This window comes from Symphalangus syndactylus, chromosome 22 (genome assembly GCF_028878055.3).
Source record: "Symphalangus syndactylus isolate Jambi chromosome 22, NHGRI_mSymSyn1-v2.1_pri, whole genome shotgun sequence".
Lineage (NCBI taxonomy): Eukaryota > Metazoa > Chordata > Mammalia > Primates > Hylobatidae > Symphalangus > Symphalangus syndactylus.
In genome coordinates, this window is record NC_072444.2 from 41,471,942 (window position 1) to 41,497,723 (window position 25,782).

At 39.9% G+C, this 25,782-nt stretch overlaps 1 protein-coding gene across 4 annotated transcripts in view; it reads left to right on the forward strand.

Annotated features, from left to right (window-relative positions):
• The window catches only part of UGGT1 (UDP-glucose glycoprotein glucosyltransferase 1), a 110,071-nt gene that overhangs the window by 64,604 nt on the left and 19,685 nt on the right, over positions 1-25,782 (forward strand). For 3 of the 4 annotated variants that reach the window (XR_010118991.1, XM_055261458.2, XM_063632109.1), the window contains exons 19-30: positions 2,667-2,787; positions 5,344-5,442; positions 7,106-7,200; positions 9,345-9,551; positions 10,315-10,446; positions 11,067-11,197; positions 14,659-14,754; positions 20,178-20,280; positions 21,095-21,174; positions 22,457-22,646; positions 23,664-23,822; positions 24,653-24,738. Coding sequence is in view for 3 of the 4 variants with exons in the window: in XM_055261458.2 (XP_055117433.1) it covers positions 2,667-2,787; positions 5,344-5,442; positions 7,106-7,200; positions 9,345-9,551; positions 10,315-10,446; positions 11,067-11,197; positions 14,659-14,754; positions 20,178-20,280; positions 21,095-21,174; positions 22,457-22,646; positions 23,664-23,822; positions 24,653-24,738 (1,499 nt within the window). In the remaining variant the exon portion in view is untranslated. Of the gene's footprint in view, positions 1-2,666; positions 2,788-5,343; positions 5,443-6,248; positions 6,273-7,105; positions 7,201-9,344; positions 9,552-10,314; positions 10,447-11,066; positions 11,198-14,658; positions 14,755-20,177; positions 20,281-21,094; positions 21,175-22,456; positions 22,647-23,663; positions 23,823-24,652; positions 24,739-25,782 lie in introns of all 4 variants that reach the window. The other variant, XM_055261457.2, reaches the window with a different exon arrangement.

The window sequence follows — 25,782 nt, forward strand, 5'->3', positions numbered from 1 at the left end:
AAATGCACTACAAAGAGATGTGTTACCAGCCAGTTGTGGTGGCTGACGCCTGTAATACAACACTTTGAGAGGCTGAGGCTGGAGGATTAGTTGAGGCCAGGAGATTGGGACCAGCCTGGCTAACATAACGAGACCCCATCTCTACAAAATAAAAAAAATTAGCCAGGCATTGTGGCATGTACCTGTAGTCTGAGCTACTTTGGGAGGCTAAGGCAGGAGGGTTGCTTGAGGATTGAGGCTGTAGTGGGCTATAATCATGCCACTGCACTCTAGTCTGAGCGACAGGGCATGACCTTGTTTCTTTAAAAAGAATTAAGAGATATGCTATGCCAGTGGTATGAAATTCAAAACATAGAGATGTAAATGAAGAGAAACTTTTAGCGATACACTCCTGTCCTGTACTACTCATGATTTCTTCCTCAAGACAACTACCGTGTGTGTGTGTGTGTGTACACGTGTGTGTGTGTGTGCGCACATGTGTGCATGTGTGTGTATACAAGAGCTGGTCAGAAGGTATTACATTTACAATTATTTATTTTTTTAATTAATAACTTTTTTTTTTTTTTTACAAATGTTTATTCTTATATGTACAACAGGCTTCAAGACAACACTTCATTCTAGCTATAGGTGGCAAAAGATGCTATGGCAGGGAATACAGATGTTTAAATATGAATGAAATCAAGGGTCACCATCTCCTCAGGCACAAGGCACAGCTTACTTGTTGCCAGATATTTTTTTCTTTTCTGTTTTTGAGATGGAGCCTCGCTTTGTCACCCAGGCTAGAGTGCAGTGATGTGATCTTGGTTTACTGCAACTTCTGCATCCCAGATTCAGGCGATTCTCCTGCCTCAGCCTCCTGAGTAGCTGGGATTACAGGTGCCCGCCACTATGCCCGGCTAATTTTTGTATTTTTAGTAGAGACAGGGTTTTGCCATGTTGGCTAAGCTGGTCTGGAACTCCTGACCTCAGGTGATCCACCTGCCTCAGCCTCCCAAAGTGCTGGGATTACAGGCATGAGCCACTGCACCCGGCCCAGATTTCTTAATTTCACCTGTGGCCAGGGGGTCCTTCTCCATAGCCTTCGATTTTAGCTCCTATTTTTGTTTCTTCTGCTCCTCTTTTTGTTTCTGCTTGAAAGTCTTACCTTCCTCGTCCATCTCCTTGGCCTGCTTCTTGGACTGTTTCAGCAGCACAGAAATGGCGCCTGCCACGCCTTCCCAAGGCCCTGCCACCCTACTTTTAAAATTTTTATAGACTTTGCCAAATTCCCCTTCTTGAACTGGATGGGCTTCTAATTGGAGTCAAGTAGATTTATAATATTGACCAAAGTTGTGTACATGGGCCAACATGTACAATGAGCCATCTAATATCTTTGTCTTTTGATTTGTATGGTTGGTTCATATGCCCCTTATTAAATAGCTACAAATGATGTCTAATTGGAATTATTTAGACTTGAATTTGTATATTTGATTCACATCTTTTATCTTGAAAATGACTTTAGGTGGGGCACGGTGAGAGAGGATCTCTTGAGCCCAGGAGTTTGAGACTAGCCTGAGCAACGTGGTGAAACCCCATCTCTACAAAAATACAAAAACTAGCTGGGCGTGGTGGCACATGCCTGTAGTCCTAGCTATTTGGGAGGTTAAGGTAGGAAGATCCCTTGAGCCCTGGAGGTCGAGGCTGCAGTGAGCTGTGGTTCTGATTATACTACTACACTCCAGCCTGGGTGACAGAGCAAGACCTTGTCTCAAAGGGAAAAAAAGAAAATGACTTTAAGGTATACTTGTGTGTTAAATATTTGAAGTCTGATAAATCTGCACATTGGCACAGTTGTTGACACATGGCTCTGAGATCACCTTGAAGAAGTATAACTATTTCTGTAACATTAGCTGTGCAAAAGGGAAGAATAAATGACAAATGATTTCTCATCCTCTCATTGTAATTCTGACTCTGGAGATGTAGGGTTACTTGGATGGCTGAGATTGAACAAAGATGGGAGTGGTTTTTTATTACAAAGTATATTAACTGCTTGAGAGAAGACCTTTGGCTTTCTCTGTCTTTTTTTTTTTCCTTGAGACAGAGTCTCACTCTGTAGCCCAGTGCAGTGGCATGATCTTGACTCACTGCAACCTCTGCCTCCCAGGTTCAAGTGATTCTCCTGCCTCAGCTTCCCGAGTAGCTGGGATTACAGGCATCTGCCACCATGCCCGGCTACTTTTGTATTTTTAGTAAAGATGGCATGTTGGCCAGGCTGGTCTTGAACTCATAACCTCAAGTGATCTGCCTGCCTCAGCCTCCCAAAGTGCTGGGATTACAGGCGTGAGCCGCCACTCCTGGCCTGGGTTTGCATTTCATAATCACTTTGCATTGGCTTTGTGAGTTTGAGTAAGTTATTTAACCTTTCTGTGCCTTAGCTTCCTCATCTTTATAATGAATGTCAACAATATCTGCCTCACATTGTTCATAGAGGTAGAGATGCTGTAGGTGATGTGCCCAGGTATACGTGGCAGTGACAGGGACCAATAACATGGTAACTTCTGTCTTAACTATTATTAGCACAGAGGAAGCCATTTATAAAGTTAATAATTTTTTAGTTCCTAATGAATTATTATTGCTAAAATTTGCTTTACACTCCCCCCTCCCAACCTCCTTTTTTTTTCTTGCAGGGTGAACTGCCCCATGATCAAGATGTGGTAGAGTATATCATGAATCAGCCAAATGTTGTTCCACGAATCAATTCTAGGATTTTGACAGCTGAACGAGACTACCTGGATTTAACAGCGAGTAGTAAGGAGCATTTCAGGAACAACCTTATGCTTTTTTTGACTTGTGCTTCAGAATCTTTACATTTTTCAGATTTTAATATACCAATTATTTTCTGCAGTGTTCAGAAGATAGCCCAAGATGTGACAAAATTGTATGTGTAAACTGTTTGCACCTTTAGTTCATAATATGAGCTTCTAAATTCATAAGACTTTCCTCCTAAAGAAGAAAACATCTTCTGGGCAAAACCCTGTGAACTTTGAAAAATATTTAGTGCCATTTAAATGCCAACTAAACAGACAATAGATGATGACAATGGACCTGGATTGTTCGCTCCCCTAGTCATAAAGCAGTTCTCTTTCTTCATCCTTATTCTAGAATCAGTCAGCCATAATGTCAACAAATCTCTCACTGAACTTCACTGTGAGGACTTAGGAAGGCCTTTAGCAGCTTCATCAAGATATAATGTATATGCCATAAAACTCAACCTTTTAAAGTATCAATTCAATGGTTTTTTTTAATGAAAAAACTACACAAAGTTTGTGTAGTCATCACCACTGTCTAATTTTACATCATTATCATCACCCCTCAAAAATTCCCCAAAATTCCATGTACCTATTAGTAGTCACTCTCTGTTCCTCCCTTCCCCTATCCTCTGGCAACAACTAATCTACTTTCTGTCTCTATGGATTTGCCTATTCTAGACATTTCATATAATTGGAAGCCTCTTGTGCCTGGCTTGTTTAATTTAACATGTTGTTAAGGCTTATGCATATTGTGTATGTCAGCATTTCATTCCTTTTTATAGTACACTTTATGGGTAGTCCACATGTATTTGTTCCTCAGTTGGTGGACAGTTGGGTATTTTCTGCTAGAATACCTTATAAGAGCCAAATATGTTAAGCCCAGGTGCAATTTGTTCCTTGTGCCTTCCTCGAGACTCTGAGGCCTCTTCAGCAAACACCTGGAAATAAGATGGAACTGTCATCACTAGCCCATGAAATCTCACTGGGGAAGGAAAGATGTGTGTAATCAAGTCATAACCAGCTATTTATTGTTATAGTTGAGTATAATGAACATATCAGTCTATTTATGGTGGTTAATGCACTATCTCTAATAGACTTGAAACTGCAAGTTTCTTTTAGGTAGAGGAAAAATACATACACACACACACACACACACACATACCCACACACCCCATACATAAGCACACACACACTCAGGAAAAAGTGTAAATATAGGCTTATATTTGAGAAAGAAATACCCAGAAAGTGAGCTTTTTCTTCACAGCTGGGTTTTCCTCTCTTCCCTGAAGTTTCAGTAGAGCAAGGTGAGCGTGTTGTGGCTCTTCGTCCTAAGTGTTTGTTGTTTTCATCATTTTTATTTAAATTTGAAGGGTTGTCTCTGGAATACACATGAGTAAGGAACATAATAGCGGTTTTGATTTTGAATTTCTCTTTCCATTGAGTGTTGCAGCAATGAGCTATGAAACAGTGCTAGTCTACAGTGGCAAAGATGCCACCTGTCAGCTGAACACAGTGCAGACATCAATTAGGAGGCACTGGCATCTTGCTGACCTGGTGGTGGTGGCACCGTCACCCAGGTTTCTTTGGCTTTGGCTGTCCTGGAACCTTTTTAGTAGGATACTAATTTTTACCGGGATGGTGTGCTCTCCCTTCCCCCACACGATATCATGGACTGTGTGTGACTTATTTTCTACTGTTTTCCTGGATAGTATTCTATGGATAGCAGGTGTTCAGTGTGCATTGTCGAGTGACAGTGTAGATGGATGAGCATGTGCACAGATGAATAGATGGGTGGGTAGGCAGGCAAACTGTGTGTGACAGACTGTGATGAGAAGACTGACATTTGTATAGAGTGCAATAATGTTTAAGATTGGAGAGATTGTTAGAGACAGAGAGTTTACAATACTAGGCTGGAGACCATTTTGTAGCCTGTAAGAAATTACTGGGTAGTTTAGAGCAAGAGAATGACTTGATGAAACTGGAATTCTAGGAATAATAATCTGAGGGAAAGTGAATAATGAGGATTGCCCTTTGACACTAACTGGAGAAGGGACATATGTAAAAAGAGTGAAAATGACCTTTTATTTCTGTTAAGGGTTTAAAAGGTGATATTTTGTTAGACCTGAAAAATAAAAATCAGTTTTCTTATGTATTTTCTCTTTTATCCCTGCTTCCTCCGTAGGAACGGGAAGAGCTTACTCCACTGATTGGACTAGGGAAGGGAGAAATGAGTTAAGGGAATCTCTTTGAGATTGTTCTCCAGTTGACAAGTGACAAGAATGGGAATAGGATGAATTTCAACCATTAAACTGACACATCCTTATATGATAGCTGTGTGAGATATGTATGTTTTCATCAACCTTGTGTCTTTGATATGTGACTTCAGTAGGGATAGGGGCCCATGTTGTAAAGTTGTTTAGTAAACATGGAACTTAATATACTTCACTCACACATTTCTATAAATCTTATATTATGATCAAGTCAGGTCATCAGTTGAATATTAAGAATAGGTTGAACTGGAACTAATATATAGGTATTTCATTTTTTCTCCCAGATAACTTCTTTGTGGATGATTATGCTAGATTTACTGTCTTGGATTCCCAAGGCAAGACTGCTGCTGTAGCCAATAGTATGAACTATCTGACAAAGAAAGGTAATCCATTTGAGGCTTATTATCTTGCATTCAACATTTTTTTGAAAGTATTTGCATATTCATCTTAATGTGCAAATTAAGATAAAAAAGGGAAAGAGACTTTATAATTTTTCTTATTTCTTATAATGCTTTGAGTCTAGAACATATCTATTTAAAATTTAATTCTTTGTATATTTGTTGAAAATATACATTTGTTTAAAAATTCAAATGTCTTCATAAATTTTGTATTACCTGTTTTACCTTTTCACTTTAGTCAAAAGGAAAAATATTTCATAGTTCAAATGGAAAAACATTTGTGATGTTATGGGTTAATGAATTAAAAATGACTGTACAGGGTTAATATTATTTTGGGGTTTATAAGATAAAGTTGGTTTTAGAAAGCCTTGTATAATCTTTGAAGCTGATTTTATGTAGAGGTATTTATTTAGGCTGAGATTGTGTAAAATGACGCCTTGTAGTGGTGGACAGATTCTGTCCCCCTTGGGTCAGTGCTTCAAAAAAGCACTGGCTGTTATTTTAAGGCAGCTATTTTTACCGCCTTTTTTAATCCCCGCTGTGGTCTGTCCCCGAGAGAAGTTCTGGTTTCTCAGCTATATGTAAAGTACAAGCAATTACTCCATCTGGTTCTTTAAAGAAACTGTTTCTTAGGGTACTGGGACAGCACCATGATGCCGACAGGACTAAGCAGCAGGAAGAACTATAGACCGTGTTAGCCATTGTTTAGACTTTAGATTCTTACAGTAGGCATTCATTACAGAAATGATGCTTTCTTTTTTTTCTACTCTTTTCTCTTTACCTTTGTCCAGGAATGTCCTCCAAGGAAGTTTATGGTAACTTCAAACTTCAGAATGTTCTATTTCTTAATTTTCTTCTTTGGTTTCAGTGACCATTGTAGTTTAGAATTTATCAACACTTAATTGTACTGTTTCTGGAATCTGTGGGTAACACGAAGCTATGTCAATGTAGATAATTTTTTTTTTTTTTTTTTGAGATGGAGTCTCGCTCTGTCACCCAGGCTGGAGTGCAGTACCGTGATCTCGGCTCACTGCAAGCTCCACCTTCTGGGTTCAAGTGATTTCAAGTGATTCTCCTGCCTCTGCCTTCCAAGTAGCTGGGATCACAGGCACCTGCCACCACGTCCAGCTAAATTTTTTGTATTTTTAGTAGGGACGGGGTTTCACCATTTTGGCCAGGCTGGTTTTGAACTCCTGACCTCAAGTGATCCACCCGCCTCGGCCTCCCAAAGTGCTAGGATTACAGGCGTGAGCCACTGCGCCCGGCCAATGTAGATAAATTTTGTATAAACATTTGTAAAGGATTAGTTTCAGAAAATTACAAATTAGTATGATTAAAAATGACAATATGTTACCTACATGTTCAAAGGCTGTTTTTCATTTTACATGCTAACAGATACCCAGACCAGTGCATTAATCAGTAGAATTAATCAGTGCATGTTCCTAGTCTGTAACTAAACTCTGGAAGATTCCCTTGCTTTCATTATAGTAAAGGTTTACCACTTTTTCTTCTATCTTTATTAAGCTTGTCATTTTCTTCTTTTTGCATGGTTCTTACAAATTATTTGGTCAGTTTCATTTTCAGAATGTTGAAACACAGAATGTGCTTTTCTCCTCCAACTCAATTAGCTGTTTTTGTTTTTCTACAGATGATTCTTTTATTAGGCCAGTAACTTTTTGGATTGTTGGGGATTTTGATAGCCCTTCTGGACGGCAGTTACTGTATGATGCCATCAAACATCAGGCAAGTATCTATGACTTCATTTTATATTTTTGTTTGAGGCTGTAGTTGTCCTCATGGGCGTCACTGTGTGGCTCTGATTGTTCAGTGGGACTTGGGAGTCCTGCTTTCTGCTCGAGGGAACGGAGCATTGTATCTCTACAGATCTGCCAGCTCTCAAGAAAAGTGATCTAAGACTGCAGTATCCAGGCTTTGTTGAACGGGATAGATTCTTGTAGAGAAAAAAATAAATAGCGAGATCCTCATCATAGACAAGTTTTATCGCATACCTGTTCATGTTCTTGGAGTAGAGTTGCTCCAGCAATTGTGTACTGTATCGGGAGATGGGGTCCTTACCATGACAGAGGTCTGGGCGTGTGGGTAGTAGCACACAGGAATGGTAGAGTGTGTGTTTCGTAGAAGTAGATCCAGATGCACTGAGGGACACATACATAGGTGTTCTGAAAAGATATGCTGCCATTAATAGTTGGGCTTGAGCAGTGGCAGGTGGTTGGGTAGCAGCTGATTCTTCGGGAGAGTGTCATCGTTACAGGATGAGATGTCAAAATTCTTTTTCCTGAGCTGTTTCAGTTTGCATCTTCATCCATACCTCACAACCCACCTCATGGTCCCCTTTCCACCCTGTACCTGGGAAGGCTTACTGAAATGAGGAAATATCCAGGTGGTTTCGGTTTTACTCATGTGCCGGGTGCCTTTATTGTTCAAGGAGTGGACCAAATGCTGTGGTCAATGCAAAGTTAGAACAGGGCAGTTCTAGCTAAGGGCGATAGTTATATGTGAAAGGCACTCTAACACAAATGGTAAATCTTCAAATGGTAGTGGGGTAGGAGAATGGGGAAGGAGAGTTACATTTTTTAGTAACTATTTTAATTGAAGTAAAATGTAGGTTCACAAGAAGTGCTCAAATCATAGGATACACAGTGTCACAAAGAGAACACGCTTTTGTGACCACCACTCAGGTCAAAAAATAGAGAATTCTCAAATTCCTGAAAGCTCTCCCACACTTGTGCCCAGACACCACCCCTCTTCACTCTTCTCATATTAGAGAATAAGTTTGCCTACCTTTTAGTTTATTAAAATGGAATCTTATGCGATTTCATTTGTGTTTGGTTTCTTTACCCAATCTTTTGTGAGATTTATTCATGATATTACAAGTAGGGGTATATAGTCCTTTTTCATTCTGTAGTATTATATCATATAGCCGTACCACAAAGTTTTATTTGTTTAAGCTATTTGAAGGACAGTTGGGTTTTTAGCTTGGTGCTATTATAAGACTGTGTGATGAATATTCTCGTATGTCTTTTGGTACACCCAAATATAAATTTCTATTGCTTATGTTATTGGTACAAGCTCTTTTTTGGCTTTGTGTGTCCTGGGTATATTCTTCCACTTGGATTCTTGTCTTTTCACCCAGGGAGAGACTGAATTGTACTAGGAATGTGGGAAGGCCGTATGAATGAAGAAGGGTTTGAGCAGAGCACTGAAAACACTTCTAACACAAGTGCGTTAGAAGAATACAAAATGTGTGGTATAAGAATATAAACTGTGTTGGGTAAAGATAGGACTCTGAGGGTCTGTAATTTATGCTATATTTACCGGAATGGTAAGAAATGAAGTTGGAAAGGTGGGCTGGGGGCCACTTCATGTAAGGTTTTGAATGCTTGATGATGGCATTTTAATTTTATTCTGAATGCGGAAGAGAACTACCTGAGACTTTTCTTTTTTTCCTTTTCTTTTTTTTTTTTTTTATTTTGAGACGGAGTCTTACTGTGTCATCCAGGCTGGAGTGCAATGGTGCAGTCTTGGCTCAGTGCAACCTCTGCCTCCCAGGTTCAAGCGATTCTCCTACCACAGCCTTGTGAGTGGCTGGAATTACAGGCGCCTGCCACCATGCCTGGCTAATTTTTTGTATTTTTAGTAGAGGCAGTTTCACTCTGTTGGCCAGGCTGGTCTCGAACTACTGATCTCATGATCCGCCCGCTTTGGCCTCCCAAAGTGCTGGGATTACAGGCATGAGCCACTGCGCCCCGCCTGAGACTTTTAAGAGAGATATTATTTGCTACTTATTGAACATGACTGATGTTAATGCTGCTTTTTAAGTTCAAAAATATCTACAATGTGACTCCCATTTCCCATTTTGTGAACAGAAATCCAGTAACAATGTTAGAATAAGCATGATCAATAATCCTGCCAAAGAGATAAGCTATGAGAACACTCAGATCTCCAGAGCAATCTGGGCAGCTCTCCAAACTCAGACTTCCAACGCTGCTAAGAACTTCATCACCAAAATGACCAAGGAGGGGGCTGCAGAGGCCCTGGCTGCAGGAGCTGACATTGCGGAGTTCTCTGTTGGGGTAAGGCTCTGAGCCTCTCATGAGGCTGCCCCATTCTGTCTGCCACGGAAGCTCCCCCACTGCAGCTTACGTGTCTGGTTCATGATCATGATTTGTCATTTTAGTCCTGAGTCTCAGGGAATTTTTTTTTAATTTGGAAGAATATTTCCAAGAAGTAATTCTGTCACATTCCCTTTATTACGTTTAACCTTGCCTAGCTTTCGTGTGGTGCATGATTTGAGTTTTTGTGTGTTTTAAGTATGGGGCCGTTTGTTATGCACAGTTTTTAAAAGAGACAATATGGCTTATTTATAGAACAAAAAACGGAGATTTGAGCCACCTATGGGTTCAAAGCTTATATGTTCTTGATGTGTTTCCAGAATACGCCTGTGTTTATTCATTTATATTTTATGCTACTTATTTTTTTGACACAGTTTTGTAGTTTTTAAATTTTTTACAGAATGATGAGTATACGCTATTTGATGTTTCAGTTAGGAAAGGAGGCTGTCACTGGAAATTAGCAAGATTTAAAAATGCAGAGTAAAGGAATGATGAATAGTCTGCTAGTCAAACAAATCACAGGAAAAGATAAGGAAATAGCAGTTACTCTAAGTAGGAGGGAGATGGCAGGGAGCCTGGAGAATTGACACATCTTAATGTTAATTATGAAAATTAGTTATTACTTTCCAGGGAAATAAATTTTATGGTTTACTCACTGTGTTTATTTCTTTATATGGTTTCCTTAATAACAACTATTTTTCCTTAATAATGATTACTTTCCTAGGGAATGGATTTCAGTCTTTTTAAAGAGGTCTTTGAGTCTTCCAAAATGGATTTCATTTTGTCTCATGCCGTGTACTGCAGGGATGTTCTGAAGCTGAAGAAGGGACAGAGGGCAGTGATCAGCAATGGAAGGGTGAGGATTTGTCAAGCTTGACTTCACATTAGATCCGTGAACAGTCTTTGCAGCATTCTCCTCTGAAGCTAGTAAACTCTTCAAACAGAGCCACTCTTTTTTCAAAGGTGATTGGGGCTTATGAAGTGCCATTGATGTTTCTGCCTCCTATTTCCAAGGAGCTGTGCTTTTTGACATAGATAAATAACCCCATATGGAGCTTTCCTGCTGTCGATTTGTGTCCTGCCATTGTGCGAGGCGGTGAGAGTGTGGTGGCTCTCAGAAAGTCGATCAGTACGGACTTTGACACATAAAGTAGCCTTTGTTGTTTTTATGCAGGGAGAATTAATGAAAACTACATTATAATTTTATTTTACTTTGGAGTTGCTTACAGTAACATACTGTGATGTACACAGGTTTACACTGTGTCCTTGAGGAATCGATAAGTAAATAACTACAAGTATTTGTTTGGGGCTTCACTTTGTATTATTTCACTGATTTTATCTAGACATGTACCTGTCTCAGGTCTTTAAGGTGATCTGGTGTATGAGGTAGCCTGAGGACACCAGAGGGTTCCTTACCAGCTTGCTGAGTGCAGGCAGCCTTCCAGCCCTGAGCACCCGCTCTTCTCTCTTTCACAGATCATTGGGCCACTGGAGGATAGTGAGCTCTTTAATCAAGACGATTTCCACCTCCTCGAAAATATCATCTTAAAAACCTCAGGACAGAAAATAAAATCTCATATTCAACAGCTTCGGGTAGAAGAAGATGTGTAAGTTTTGCCATAGGAGGAATTACACGGGTTATATAATTGGACTTTCCTCATTGATCAGTTAGAATTGTATGCTGTTACTCATACTACATATCCCAAGGTGCTTTGTTTCCAGTTTTAAAATCTAATAATACTCTTTAATTCCAGTTTTAATGTATGCTTCTCTTGAAACAAGATAATTTATTTTGTAGGGTACTAGTTAAAGAACTGAATTAGTTCTCTCTTTTTATTTTTATAATTTTTGGTTGTGGAAAATTTCAAATATATGCAGAAGTAAAGAGGCTAGTTTAATTATTACCTGGAGTAGTTAGGTAAAGTGATACTTTTCATCATTATCTATTTGATTATCCTTCAGTTTTATTTTGTTCAGGAAAGGAAAGGCAGTTTAAATCTTTCTTTTATTTACCAGTGCAGAATACTGAGTTGTTTCCCTTGCATCTTCAAAGGTGATGATGAATTGGTTGTTGTTGGTTTTTTAATTTTAATTTTCAGTGTTATTATAAGCTGGTATATTTTAGTGTGTTATTTTCTTAATGGAAGAAAGTAAATTGTTTGGATGGACCCTGGAGTCCACTGTTACATATATGTAGTTTCTGCATTAAATATCAGATGACTGTGTAGTTGGAGGATCTATTTCTATGTTTAATTTTTTGAGGAACCACAATACCTTTCCCACAGTCGCTGTACCATTTTACATTCCCAGTGACAATGCTCAAGGGTTCCGGTTTCTCCATATCCTCACAACACTTGTAATTTTCTCAGGGGTTTTTTTGTTTGTTTGTTTGCTTTTTATAATAGCCATCCTCATGGGTATGAAGTGCTGTCTCCTTGTGGTTTGATTCACATTTCCCTAATGGTTGGTGATGTTGAGCATCTTGTCATGTGCAGATTGGCCATTTGTATATCTTTGGGAAAATGTCTATTCAAGTCTTTTGCCCATTTTTAATCGCGTTGTTTTTTTGTCATTGAGATGTAGCAGTTCTTTATACATTCTGGATGTCACTTTCTTACTAGATACATGATTTGTAAACATTTTCTCCCATTCTGTGGAGATGTGTTCTTTGATGCATAGTTGGAAGATATAAAATTTTAAAGTTCTGCTTGGGAGGTTGCAATGAGCTGAGATTGCACCACTGCAGTCCAGCCTGGGTGACAGAGTGAGACTCTGTCTCAAAGAAAAAAAAAAAAAAAAGTTCTGCTGGGTTTTTTTCTTACATCATCATGCTGCAGAGTTCGAGAGCATGTTTCAGAGAAGTGTTGACTTGGATAGCTGTCAAAGTCAGCTGTTGCCATGTCCTGTATGACCTGGGAAGAAATCTCGTTTTGGCCAATACTGGGGCTACAAATAAGGAGGATCCCTCTTAACCTCAGTGGCTCCTGAGTGATACCCCTTGTCCCGACCTGTGAAACGCTTCCCTGACGTAGGCCAGGAGGTACTCATGACTCGAAGCAGCCATGTCACAGGCATAGGCTTGGTGTGGCATGCTGTTGGACCACTGCAGGGAGCTCCTTGGAGTCTTCTTGGGCTATATAATTGCCAGACTGTGCCTAGAAGACTTGCCTTTTGCCAATGAGAGATGGCTCTCGATCTTTCCTGGGTGAATTTAGGGAAATCAGGTAGTCATGGGGCCAAAAGACTAACGCTAAAACTCTTAGGCTTCCCAAAATTACCTTGTATGCATTGGGTTTTCATTAGTGCCAGAGCTGCTCCACCTTGGAGTGGCCGCCTTCCCCATGACAGCCACAGCTATCATTCATGACCCAATCTGCATCCCCAAGGCTGCCCTGAAGCTTGGCTCTGTACACTTTGATCATTGTACTTCATCAGCCTTCAGGGAGTTTCTTGTTGGCCTGCTCACCCCAGTCCACGTAACCAAGTGCCCCTTGACATGTTTTGTAACCATGTTGACACATCACAGGAAGAGAATGGCCTGTATTATATATATTTGGCATTTATATTGAGAAGTTGAACCAAAATAGTTAATTTGATATATTTGCTGGGTTCATAGAAAATGTATAGGCTTAATTACAGTTCAGATACATTCACAGTGCTTTTTTAAAATTCTTATTCAGGATTTAGTGTTTGGTTCAGCAAATTGGAGTTTTTTTTTTTTTTTTCAGGTTTAGTTCAAGATCTTTTTCAGTTAGAAATCAATTTTAGGCCGGGCACGGTGGCTCACGCCTGTAATCCCAGCACTTTGTAAGGCCGAGGCGGGTGGATCATGAGGTCAGGAGATTGAGAGCATCCTGGCTAACACGGTGAAACCCCGTCTCTACTAAAAATACAAAAAATTAGCCGGGCGTGGTGGTGGGCGCCTGTGTTCCCAGCTACTCGGGAGGCTAAGGCAGGAGAATAGCGTGAACCCGGGGAGCAGAGCTTGCAGTGAGCTGAGATCGCGTCACTGCACTCCAGCCTGGGCGATAGAGTGAGACTCCGTCTCAAAAAAAAAAAAAAAAAAAAATCAATTTTAGAAGAGGCAGGGACAATAAAATTCTTTTTAAAGTGGTTTACTTCAGTGTTAATTGTAATAGTGAAATTAGAAACAACATAGATGTTCAATAGTTGGTTTAATATTTAGATTATTTTGTGTCCATAAATATAACATGCAGTCGTAAATATATTGAAATAGGATGGGCACGGTGGCTCACGCCTGTAATCCCAGCACTTTGGGAGGTCGAGGCGGGCAGATTGCATGAGCCCAGGAGTTCAAGACCAGCCTGGTCTGTACTAAAACCCTGTCTGTACTAAAAATACATAAAAATTAGCTGGGCCTGGTGGTGCTCGCCTGTAGTCTCAGCCACTCGGGAGGCTGAGGTGGGAGAATCACCTGAGCCTGGAAGGTGGAGGATGCTGAGATCGAGCCCTGGGCAACTAGAGTGAGACCCTGACTCAAACAAACAAACAAACAAACAAAAATATTGAAATATCACTGTATTTATTAACCAAGGAAAAGATTTTTATAATATGTTTTTAAGTGAAAAAGCAGGTTGCCAGTATAATTTGTTTATGTGTATTTAAAAATATAGAATTATGAGCCAAAATATCAGAGCTTATTACTTGATATTATGTGTAATTTCAATTTTCGGCTTTATATTTATTTTCCAGTGAATTATTGCTCTAATAGTCATAAAAAGTAATAGTTTTAAAAGGACAAGGGAGAATGTAAATAATACTGACAGCCTGTAATGGGCCAGGGCCTCAGCTAGGTGCATTGCAGAGTTGTGCAGTTTTACTAGAGTCATGCAGAGTAGGTGCTGTCTCCATTTCACATGTGGGAAAGTGAGTAATTTCTCCAAGGTTATACCACTAATCACTCTTTCTCATGCCTATCAGTACAGACTTTATACCTTGTTGAAACCGTCTTGGTAGAATTCAGTATTTGGGCTGATGATATGTTTGGCAATAATTGGAAAACTTTCAGTTAAAAAGATGCTAAGATTTCTCTAACCCCTTCTTTCAGGGCAAGCGACTTGGTAATGAAGGTGGATGCTCTTCTGTCAGCACAACCAAAAGGAGATGCAAGAATCGAGTACCAGTTTTTTGAAGACAGACACAGGTATAGAATTAATGTTGAATTTGTGCATATTCTTGAATATTAAACTCTTACATTTGCCTTTACCTCAGCTCGTTCATTTTCATATAGGATTTATATATAAGTTCTTATAGGAATGGAACATTTGGTGTGCAGTTTTCACATGTATGTATTTGTGTTGGTATATAAAATTCGTATGCAAATCTCAGTTGTATGAAAACTGACACTTCTAAATGAATCTGAAATAACTCAGAGTGCACCATTGTAGTAGAAAATAGACTGCATTTAATTAAACAGAGAAGTTGTACTTTTCTTAAATTCGAGAATAAACACAGGCAGGTCAAGGTAGCTCATGCTTATAATTCCAGCACTTTGGGAGGCCAATGTGGGAGGATTGCTTGAGCCCCGAAGCTCGAGACCAGCAAACAAAGGGAGACCCTGTCTCTACAAAAACATTTTAGAACATTAGCTGGGTGTGGTGGCATGTGCATGTTGTCCCAGCTCCTCTGGAGGTGGAGGCTGCAGTGAGCCATGACTGCATTGCTGCACTTCCAGCCTGAGCAACAGACTGAGACCCTGTCTCACAAAAAAATAAGCAGAGATTGGCTGGGCATGGTGGCTCACACCTGTAATCCCAGCACTTTGAGAGGCTGAGGCGGGCGGATCACCTGAGGTCAGGAGTTTGAGACCAGCCTGGCCAACATGGTGAAACTCCATCTCTACAAAAATAGAAAAATTAGCCAGTCATGGTGGCAGGTACCTGTAATCCCAGCTACTCGGGAGCCTGAGACAGGAGAATCGCTTGAACCCAGGAGGCGGAGGTTGCAGTGAGCAGAGATCGTGCCATTGCACTCCAGCCTGGGAGACAGAGCAAGACTCCATCTCAAAATCATAATAATAGTAAAATAAACAGATTATTAAAGTACTTGTCTCATTCATCTTTTATTGAAAACTTTTTAAAAAACAACAACAACAGGGTTTCATTCTGTCATCTGGGCTAGAGTGCAGTAGCGTGATCTCAGCCCACTACACCCTCCGCCTTCTGGGCTCAAGTGATCTTCCTACCTTAACCTCCTGTGTAGAAGGGACCACAGGCGCTTGCCACCATGCCTGGCTAGTTTTTGTATTTTTTATAGAGATGGGGTCTCACCGTGTTGCCCAGGCTGGTCTCAAACTCCTAGGCTCAAGTTATTCACCTGCCTCAGCCTTCCAAGGTGCTTGGCCGAAAACTTTTGTTTTAAATAAGCTTAGCATAATGGAGGAGTTTGCCATTTTGTTCTTCACTTTTTTGTTTTGAAAAGTTTAAAACCTAGAAATAGTTGAAAGACTAATATAATGAGCACCCAAATATCCTTCACTTAGATACACCAGTTGTTGGTGTGTCACATTTGCTTTATCTCTGTCATTGCACATGTGCATGTTGTGTGCGTGTGTCTGCATGTGTGTGTTTGTGTAGTACTTCTAGTAACTGCTTTAGTAGTTTATTTATATGTTTGCATACACACATGGTCATATTTTTTCCTGCACCATTTGGAAATATATTGCAGACATCCTGATGTAACATGTCTGACGTTTTCTGCATGTGTATCCTGAGTGCTAGGACTTCTCCGCAGTACTGTTAGCTGACCTCAGAAATGTAACCTTGATACAGTAATATTAAACACAATTTCTATTCACATGTCTCCAGTATCTTTGTAATGACCTTCTACAACTGTTTTTTGTATTTGTTTTGGTCCAGATTACATATTACAGAGTTGTGTCTCTTTGGTCTCCTTTAATCTGGAAGAGTTCTCTGCCATTTTTTTTTTTCTAGTCTTTGGTCTTTTATGATGACATTTTTTAAGAGTCCAGGACAGTTGTCTTATGGAATGTCTCACAGTCTGAGTTGCTTCTTCATGATTAGATTTAATTGTTTCTAGGAAAGAGCCCTGCACAGTAATGTATATAGCCTTTGCTATAGCTGGCAAGTATATACATGTAATACACTGATTGTGCCTTGGAATCCCCAGGGAGGCTTTAAATATAGATGCCTGTGTCCTGCTCCTCTGTGATTCTGAGCTGATTAGTCTGGCATGGATTGGACTTTGGTTTAGTGGACCTGTGTTTTTTTATGACCAATCCTTGTGGGGATCAGGTTTGCACAGTCAGATCATTTGATGATTGTAGGCTGGAATGGAGGCCCTCTCTGTTTGCACTGTTTGTGTGTCCTAATTTTTTATGTCAGCAGTGGGTGAAGATTCTTATGGCTCCTGGATAATCCTTGTTGAATTTGGCCATTAGCACCCAGATTGCACCCATTTTCTCAATGTTTTGTGAACTTTCAGGAAGTAACTCATTAGTCACCAGTGGGAGGAAACCTTTCCTAATCAGCCTGCCATCTTGTTTACCCTTCTTGTCCAAGGTAGCGAGTCCTGAGCAAAGACCTCTTCCCTTTTTAGAAATCTTCTTCTCCATGGGTCTCCATGTTTTGTATAATTAAAATACCTTAATTATAAATTCTATTATGAGACAAATTATAATTCCTGTTAGAGAAATTCCTCTTATTGGGAGTTGTGTCAGTTAAATGAATATTTATTACATTTAACTCAGAAGTTTCTCATTTATGCTAGAAATAGAAAGATCTGAACCATCAGTTAATGTATATTCTTGCCCTCAAAGTGTGGTCCATGGACCAGCAGCAAGACATTGTCTGGGAGCCTGTTGGAAATGCAGGCTTTGGACCCACACCAGTCCTGAGGAATCAGCATCTGCATTTTAACAAGTTGCTCCTGGGGGATTCCTGTGTGCATTAATGCTACTAAGCACAGCATTCTTTGACATTTACTCTGCGAACCATAGGCAAATGTGTATCATCTCCAAATCTTGTTCCTGTCTCTGTCACTTTTCGTTTTATTCTGGTCTTTTCTCTGACCAATATAGTGAATACCTTTAAACATGATGTTGTTCATATTGTTCCCATTTCCACACAAATACTCCTCTTTCCTTGTTTTTTTTTTTTTTTTTTTTTTTTTTCGAGTCCCTTTTTCTTGTTCTAGAGATTTGGGGTAAGTAAAGGACCTCACAGGGTCAATTTCTGGTGTGCCTGTTGCTGATCACCTGGAACACTGCTGGCTCAGAATGTGAACATGTTGTGTGAAACTCTACCCCAAACCTGGTGTGGGCAGGCATGGTGTAGAGTCCTGTTTGAGACTCTCTCTCTGGTTCCCTTGTGAGCCTTTGTATAATGCTATTTTCTAATGAGTTTTTCCTTCTAGAATTCTAGAATAGCAGAGAGGTGCAAATTATGTTAGGGCAGTGGCTCTCAAAATTTGGCTTTTACTTAGAGAGCTTGTTAAAATGCAGATTGCTGGACCCATCCCCAGAGTTTCTGATTGAGTAAGTCTGGGTTGGATCCTGACATGCTTCTCACAAATGCCCAGGGGAAGCTGATGCCACTGCTCTGGAGCCACACTTTGAGAACAGTTGTATTAGAGTAACAGAAGTTTTGTTGTATTAGAGGAATAATCATTGGCAGTGGACTTAATGTGAAATTGTTAACAATGCCAGAGATTGAAAGCACCTACCTCAACACAGTTACAAAGCTATTCTGATGGTTATTTCCAAAGCAGTGAAGATGTGAAGTAACCTTCATGAGCCTGTAAATTGTTTCCAGGTTTCTTGGTTATGCTGTTTTGTGGTGTTCTTTTGTATTCATCCCACTTAGGTAAATGTTGTTTGGTAAAAAAAAGTAAAAGTAGTGGTTAGTATCGTAACCACATTATAGTATTGTTCAGAGCAAACAAAGTATAATGGTTTAAACAACTAACAGTTTTCGAAAATGGGTATAATTTTGAATCCTTTCAAGTTGAGTCCTTTTAAAAGTTCATTAGAGGTCCCTGCTCCTTTTAAGTCACCAAAGTCAGTGTGACTTCAAGGGAGTCCATGCAACAGGAAGTTACCATTCAGTTAAGAACAGACAAGGGGGCTGGGCATGATGGCTTATGCCTGTAATCCCAGTGCTTTGGGAGGCCAAGGCAGGCAGATCACTTGAGGCCAGGAGTTCAAGACCAGCCTGGCCAACATGGGAAAACACCATCTCTACTAACAATACACAAATTAGCTGGGCATGGTGGCATGTGCCTGTAAGTAGCTGGGGCGCGAGAATTGCTTGAGCCCAGGAGGTGGAGGTTGCAGTGAACTGAGATCACGCCACTATACTCCCAGCCTGGGTGAATGAGCGAGACACTGTCTTTAAAAAAAAAAAAAAAAAAAAAAAGACAAGGACCAGGTGTAGTGGCTTATGCCATTGCTTTGAGAAGCCAAGGCAGGAGGATCACTTGAGGCCAGGAGTTTGAGACTAGTCTGGTCAATATGGTGAGACCCCTATCTGTACAAAAAAATATAAATTAGCCTGGCATGGTGGCGTGTGTCTGTAGTCCTAGCTACTTAGGAGGCTAAATTGAGAGGATCGTTTCAACCCAGAAGTTAGAGGCTTCAGTGAACCATGATCACACCACTGCACTCCAGCCTGGGCTACAGAGTGAGACCTTGTCTCTAAAAAAGTAAATAAGGAAAAGAACAGGCAAAATATCTATAACTTAATGCTGACAAAGGATGTGGTGAAATTTATTTTTTGGCCTTGTAAATTTGATTAGTTCTTCAGGAAATGTGGTTGACAATACTTATTAGCCACAACGTCTTTGTATCCTTTGTCTCCGTAATCTCATGTCTAGTACTTCCTTGGCTCTAAAGAAATTTCCAAATGTGGAGAAAGTTGGTAGTACAAATTGTTTACAGGTTGAAAGCCATCTCTATGCCCAGCAGTAAAGAAAAGCTGGAGTAAACTCTGACAGCTTCATTTGGTAAATAGCATATTATTTCCTATAGAGGATGCTTGTTGTGTAACAGCATGTGGAAATCTTTATGCTACAGTAGTGAGAGACGGAAGGAAATTGTTTTGAAATTGCTAATCTGTATCTACAACTAATGTTTATACAGGCATCTAGAAAGGATTACATAGAGATGCAGCTAAGTAGGCTGGGAGAGTGAATATTTTGTGATTGTATTTTTCCTTTTTCTCTGTTTTGCAGGTTTTCTGGAGTGTTCTTTCATTATTTTTTAAAAATTGATTTATTCCTTTTCTCTTTGTACTCTTCTTGCCAAGAAGTGAAAATTGGCATAATGTTATCAGAAGCTAACTTCAGTAGCTTTTCTCAGTTTTTGGTTAAATACAATTTCAAGCTGTTTTTCCTCTCTTTGCATGGACCTTTGAATCCATTTCAGATCCATTATTGAGGTTTTGCAACCTTTGGGATAGACTGAATCATATAGTTGGCCACTGTCATGGTCTAGTCTTTCTAGATCTAAAGTTCTTTGAAATGCTAAGAAGGTTGAAGGTTATATTGTACAAAAAAAACTTTTGTTTCCTGTGTCCTCCAGGTTAATGTTTTATCCTTGTGATCTTTCAGTGCAATCAAACTGAGGCCGAAGGAAGGGGAGACATACTTTGATGTCGTGGCTGTCGTTGACCCTGTCACCAGAGAAGCACAGAGACTTGCTCCTTTGCTCTTGGTAGGAACGCCGTGTAGGAAGCGTACATCACCTTTGTTTGAAGTTGTCACATGCTCTGAAATTCACTGAGAGCTTTGTTTTCCTTGAGTTGTCTTCAACAGGCACTGGACAATGCTATGGGGTTCTAGGGCAGGGCAATCTTTACAAAGATTGACAGTGGCTGTGAAACAACCTCACAGCCCTAGAAAGTTGGTGCAAGTGTGGTTGGCTGCCTCATGTAATTTAAAAAAGTGATTAACATCCTCATTTAGAGTAAAACATCCTGGAATTAAGGTATGCTGTATTTTAATTTATAATGGCAAAGAGATAAATATGTTTTTTCATTTTTCCTTTTTTATAACTACCATGGATTTTTTGTCTTGGCATGTCTTTTAGACATGTATAGTGTGTTACAATTTTAGGACATTTAAAAGACCTTCGACAAAGACACAGTCGCTCCAACATTCATTGCGGAATAAATCTCTAACCTTTTTTGTGAGTGTTGGTATCTCTGTGTTTTCATCCTTTGGCATGTGAGCAGTGGCTCTGAGGCCTGTAGTTTTTCCATGATCTGCCTGCTGCTTCCCCACAGGGTCTGCCTTCGTGTGAGGAGCAGTGAGCGGCAGCAGCCTACTTCCCACTGTTTTTGGCCACGTCCTATGTATGTGTGATGTAGATTGTGCAGTAGAGTTGTGATTTCCAGAAGTTTCTCCAGTGCAGACTCTGGCTGTTATTACCTTTATATCTTTTCTTGAGATATTAATATCTCAGTGTCAAATAATAAATTTCTGAAGAAAAAAATCCTAAATATTATGTCATCTGTTTTTCCTTCTAGGTTTTGGCTCAGCTGATAAACATGAATCTGAGAGTATTCATGAACTGCCAATCCAAACTTTCCGACATGCCTTTAAAAAGGTAAAACATGCTATGTAAGAAAACAGTTGAAGAAATGGTACTGAATCCAAGTTCTGATATTGCATGTTAGAGGATCAGATGGATTTATAGGTGGACATCATGTTTGAAATGGTCATTTACTAAATGTTCAGTTTTGCCAAATTTCACTGTAATCAGAAGTTCTAAGAACATAGTGTGTTTGTAGCATTTAGGTGGCATTACCCCAGGCTGCTTGCATTTGTGCCTTTTCTTTTTTTTCAAGACGGAGTCTCACTCTGTCACCCAGATTGGAGTGCAGTGACATGATCTTGGCTCACTGCAGCCTCTGCCTCCCGGGTTCAAGCGATTCTCCTGCTTCAGCCTTCTTGGTAGCTGGGATTACAGGCGCACACTACTACGCCCAGCTAATTCTTGTATTTTTAGTAGAGACGGGGTTTCACCATGTTGACCAGGCTGGTCTCGAACTCTTGACCTCAAGTGATCCGTCTGCCTCACTTCCCAAAGTGCTGGGTTTACAGGTGTGAGCCACCACACCTGGCCCCATTTGTGCTTTTCATCTTAAAAGAACAATATTCATTTCAAGTTGGAATATACGTGTTAGAGGAAGCTTGCTTAGCTATATATTGTCATGAGCTTTGGAAGGGGCATTTATGAAAAGTGATACAAAAAGCAGTTAGTGTTGTGGCTGTGGGAAATTTCTAACTTGCCAGTGTGCTGTGTTTTATAGGTTAACTTCTAAGTGGATTGGAACAGCATTTGCAAGTAACCAAAGGGTTCCCAGCTTCCACCATTATTCTCGTATAGGGGAAATGTTTACATTATTAGTGTTTTCAGGACTAGTCTGAGAGCTCAATCAGCATTTAGGAATTGGTTTTAAAGAGAAAAATGAATCCTCCCTGAAGGGAGGAAAATGCCCAGGACCTAACTGGGACCCTGACAGCCATCCATGTGAAGGAGTGGCCTCCGTTGAAGTGATTGGATTTTGGCTTGCCAGGTGGACAGTATAATGGCTGCTGAGTATGAGCTGGAGTAGCTATTACTAGAAGGTCATTGCTACGACATCACCACAGGCCACCACTGAGCACTCCTCAGTGCTGTCCTTGTTTGCCTTTTCTTGCATCTGCAGCAACCACAGGAGGCATCGTTAGGTCAAAGACGGTTTTGGGAACACTTTTCCCAATCTGGAAGGGTACTCCTCTAAATCTAATTTGTTTTAACCAGTTGTTTACCTGTGTAAGGGCTTGTACACTCAAGTACTGTTGTCACATAGAAAAATATCTAACACTTTCCTTTTCAATTTCAGCTTTTACCGTTATGTCTTAGAACCAGAGATTTCTTTCACTTCAGACAATAGTTTTGCTAAGGGTCCAATCGCAAAATTTTTGGATATGCCTCAGTCTCCACTGTTCACTCTGAATTTGAACACACCTGAGAGCTGGATGGTAGAATCTGTCAGAACACCATATGATCTTGATAATATTTATTTAGAAGAGGTAAGACCATATCACTGCTTCCAAAGACTTAATCATGTATAATACAGCAGATTGAATCATAGTCTAGGTGGGCCTCTGAGACATCAGTGTTCGGGTATGATATTATTTTAAACAACAGCTTTATTCACATGGAACTCATATACCATAAAATTTTCCCCATTAACGTGTACAGTTGAGAGGTTTTAGTATCTTCACAGAGTTGTGGAGCCATCACCACTATGCAATTTTAGAATGTTTTCAGCATCCCCAGCAAAAGCCCCATATTCATTAGCAGTCACTCTCCATTTCCCCAGCCACTGGCAACTGCTAGTCTACTTTCTGTCTCTATGGATTTGCCTATTCTGACATTTTGTCTAAATAGAATCAAATGTGGGCTTCTGTAATTGGCTTCTTTCACATAACAAATTGTTTTCAAGATCCATCCATGCTGTAGTATGTATCAACGCTTCATTCTTTTTAACTTGCCAGATAATATTTTATTTATGGACATATCACATTTTATTTATCCTTTCACGAATGGACATTTGGGTTGTTTTTACTTTTTGGTTGTTATGAATAATGCTGCTATGAATGTTGTGTGCAAGTTTTTCTACTGATACATGACTACAGGATGTCTTTGCATTTAGGTCTTTAATTTTTTTCAACATTTACTGTCTTATCCTCATTAATATTTTTAGAATAACGCCTTTACTGTTTTTTTCTCCTTTCTCTTTCCAACCCAGTTTTTATAATTGTATCCAGTCATTAACCACCACCATAGCCGAGATGCAGAACATTTCCATTACCCCAGAAAGTTCTTTTATACCACTTTGCAGACAGTAGCCTCCTCTCGCCTGGTTTCAGGCAACAACTGGTCTGCTTTCTGTCATTATAGTTTTGTCTTTTCTTGAATTTCTTAAAATATAATCATATATTATGTAAGTCCTTTTCGTCTGCTTCCTTTACTTTGCATAATGCATTTCAGATTTATTCATGTTGTCTCTGAGTGCATTCAAGTGATTGGATTTTGGCTTGCAGGTGGACAGTGTAGTGGCTGCTGAGTATGAGCTGGAGTACCTGTTACTGGAAGGTCATTGCTACGACATCACCACAGGCCAACCTCCACGGGGACTGCAGTTTACCTTAGGAACTTCAGCCAACCCGGTCATTGTGGACACCATTGTTATGGCCAATCTGGTAAATAATCTGTTCATCAGATAGTAATATTGTAGTTATGTTAATTTGGGCACTATAATTTATGATGGAACAATTAGCATTCTTAACCATAGAGTGAGATTAAAATTCATTATGGGCTGAACTTGGTCAATATAGAAATCATTAGTTCAGCTAAATTTGTAGGTTAGAATTACATGTCAAAAGAAAAAACATGCTGGAATACTCAGCCGTAACTGAATTGGCCCCTGAAAATAGATTGCTCATGAGCTGACAGCCTTTTTCTTTTCTTTGGAAGTGCGACACTTACTCATGCATCACACGTTGATTCTTCCCTGAAGTACAGCTAAGTGACTGGCCTTTATTATACTAGGTTTTTTTTTGTTGTTGTTGCTTTTTTTTTTTTTTGAGACTCCTGCCCAGGCTGGAGTGCAGTGGTGTGATCTCAGCTCACTGCAACCTCTGCCTCCCAGGTTCAAGCAATTCTCCTGCCCCAGCCTCCTGAGTAGCTGGGATTACAGGCATCCACCACCATGCCCGGCTAATTTTTGTACTTTTTTAGTAGAGATGGGGTTTCACCATGTGTTAGCCAGGCTGGTCTCGAACACCTGACCTCAAGTGATCCACCTGCTGTGGTCTCCTGAAGTGCTGGGATTACAGGCGTGAGCCACCGCACCTGGCCTGTGCTAGAGTTTTTAATGTGTAGTTTTGGTTTTTTCAGAGTTGGATTGATTTGTTTACTGTGTTATTCATATTATAGTTGATTGATATTTCAGAAATAGAAGTAACTATTCCTCAGAAATAGCATTTTGGTGTTTTGAAGAGAGCTAACTGGACTTTTCTTCTTGTCCTAGGGCTACTTTCAGCTGAAAGCCAACCCAGGAGCTTGGATCCTCAGACTTAGGAAGGGACGCTCTGAAGATATTTATAGAATTTACAGGTAGGAGTAAGTGATGCAGGTACATTTTCCCAGAACATTTAGAAATGATCATTAGCTCTAATTGAATACTACCCTGGCAGTTAGCCAGGCAACATGAATTTAATTTGCAGTTGTATGTGATGAAATAATGGTTTTTCCAGGAAATTAAATAGGGAAGAATTGTTAGAATAGAATTAGATAATAAGAGGTATAGATGCTAATGAGTATAGTCAGGCTTTATTCTTTAATTATTTATTTGTGCTAACAATATCCCAGAATCAAATCATTCTGTCACTGTGATGCAGCTCATAGATAGGCAGATGAGAAACTTGAAGAAAAGAGAAAGGAAAGAAAGAACAGCCAGACTTTTCTGCGCAGAGAGTGTTATGTGTTGACCCTGAGTGATTTGCAAATGCACAGTACATGGAAGCTTTGGTCTTGAAGCTGTGCTGTTAGTGCTGGTATTCCTTGGTCTGTGGTGGCATAGTGAGAACATTCCCTCTATAGCCAGCTTTTACCTTAAGGTTTACTGCACATATTTATTAGTTTAAAAATAATTATGTTGCCTTTAAAAATGTTTGATATAAATTATGCTTAACACAATTTAAATTAGTTTTAAACTGTGTGAAGAGACTTCCTGCCAGATTGTTTAGGGGATGATTTCTTTAGGGCACATTTGAAGCACCCTGTAGTATGTCCTTGCCTTAATTGGCTCCATAGTGACACACATGAAACAGTGGATTAGTGCCTGGTTCTTACCCAGGAAACAGAAGAATTCTGTATTATAATAACACCATTGTAAACAATAGAAGGTTTTTTTCCACATAACATTTTCTTCATATAAGGTTTTACAAAATTTTGGATGCACTTCCAAACTCCTTCCCTTTTGGATGCCCTGGCCCTTCCCAGCCTCCCCTTCCCAGGAGCATGGTGCCCCCTCTTCCTAGCTGTTCAGGGCTTCCCCCTAGCAGAATCTTCCTTTGCCTGAGAACCCTACTCTCTGCTAGATGACAGCAAATGCAGTGAATTCATGTCGTAATTATGACTTTCTGCACCTTGAAATTT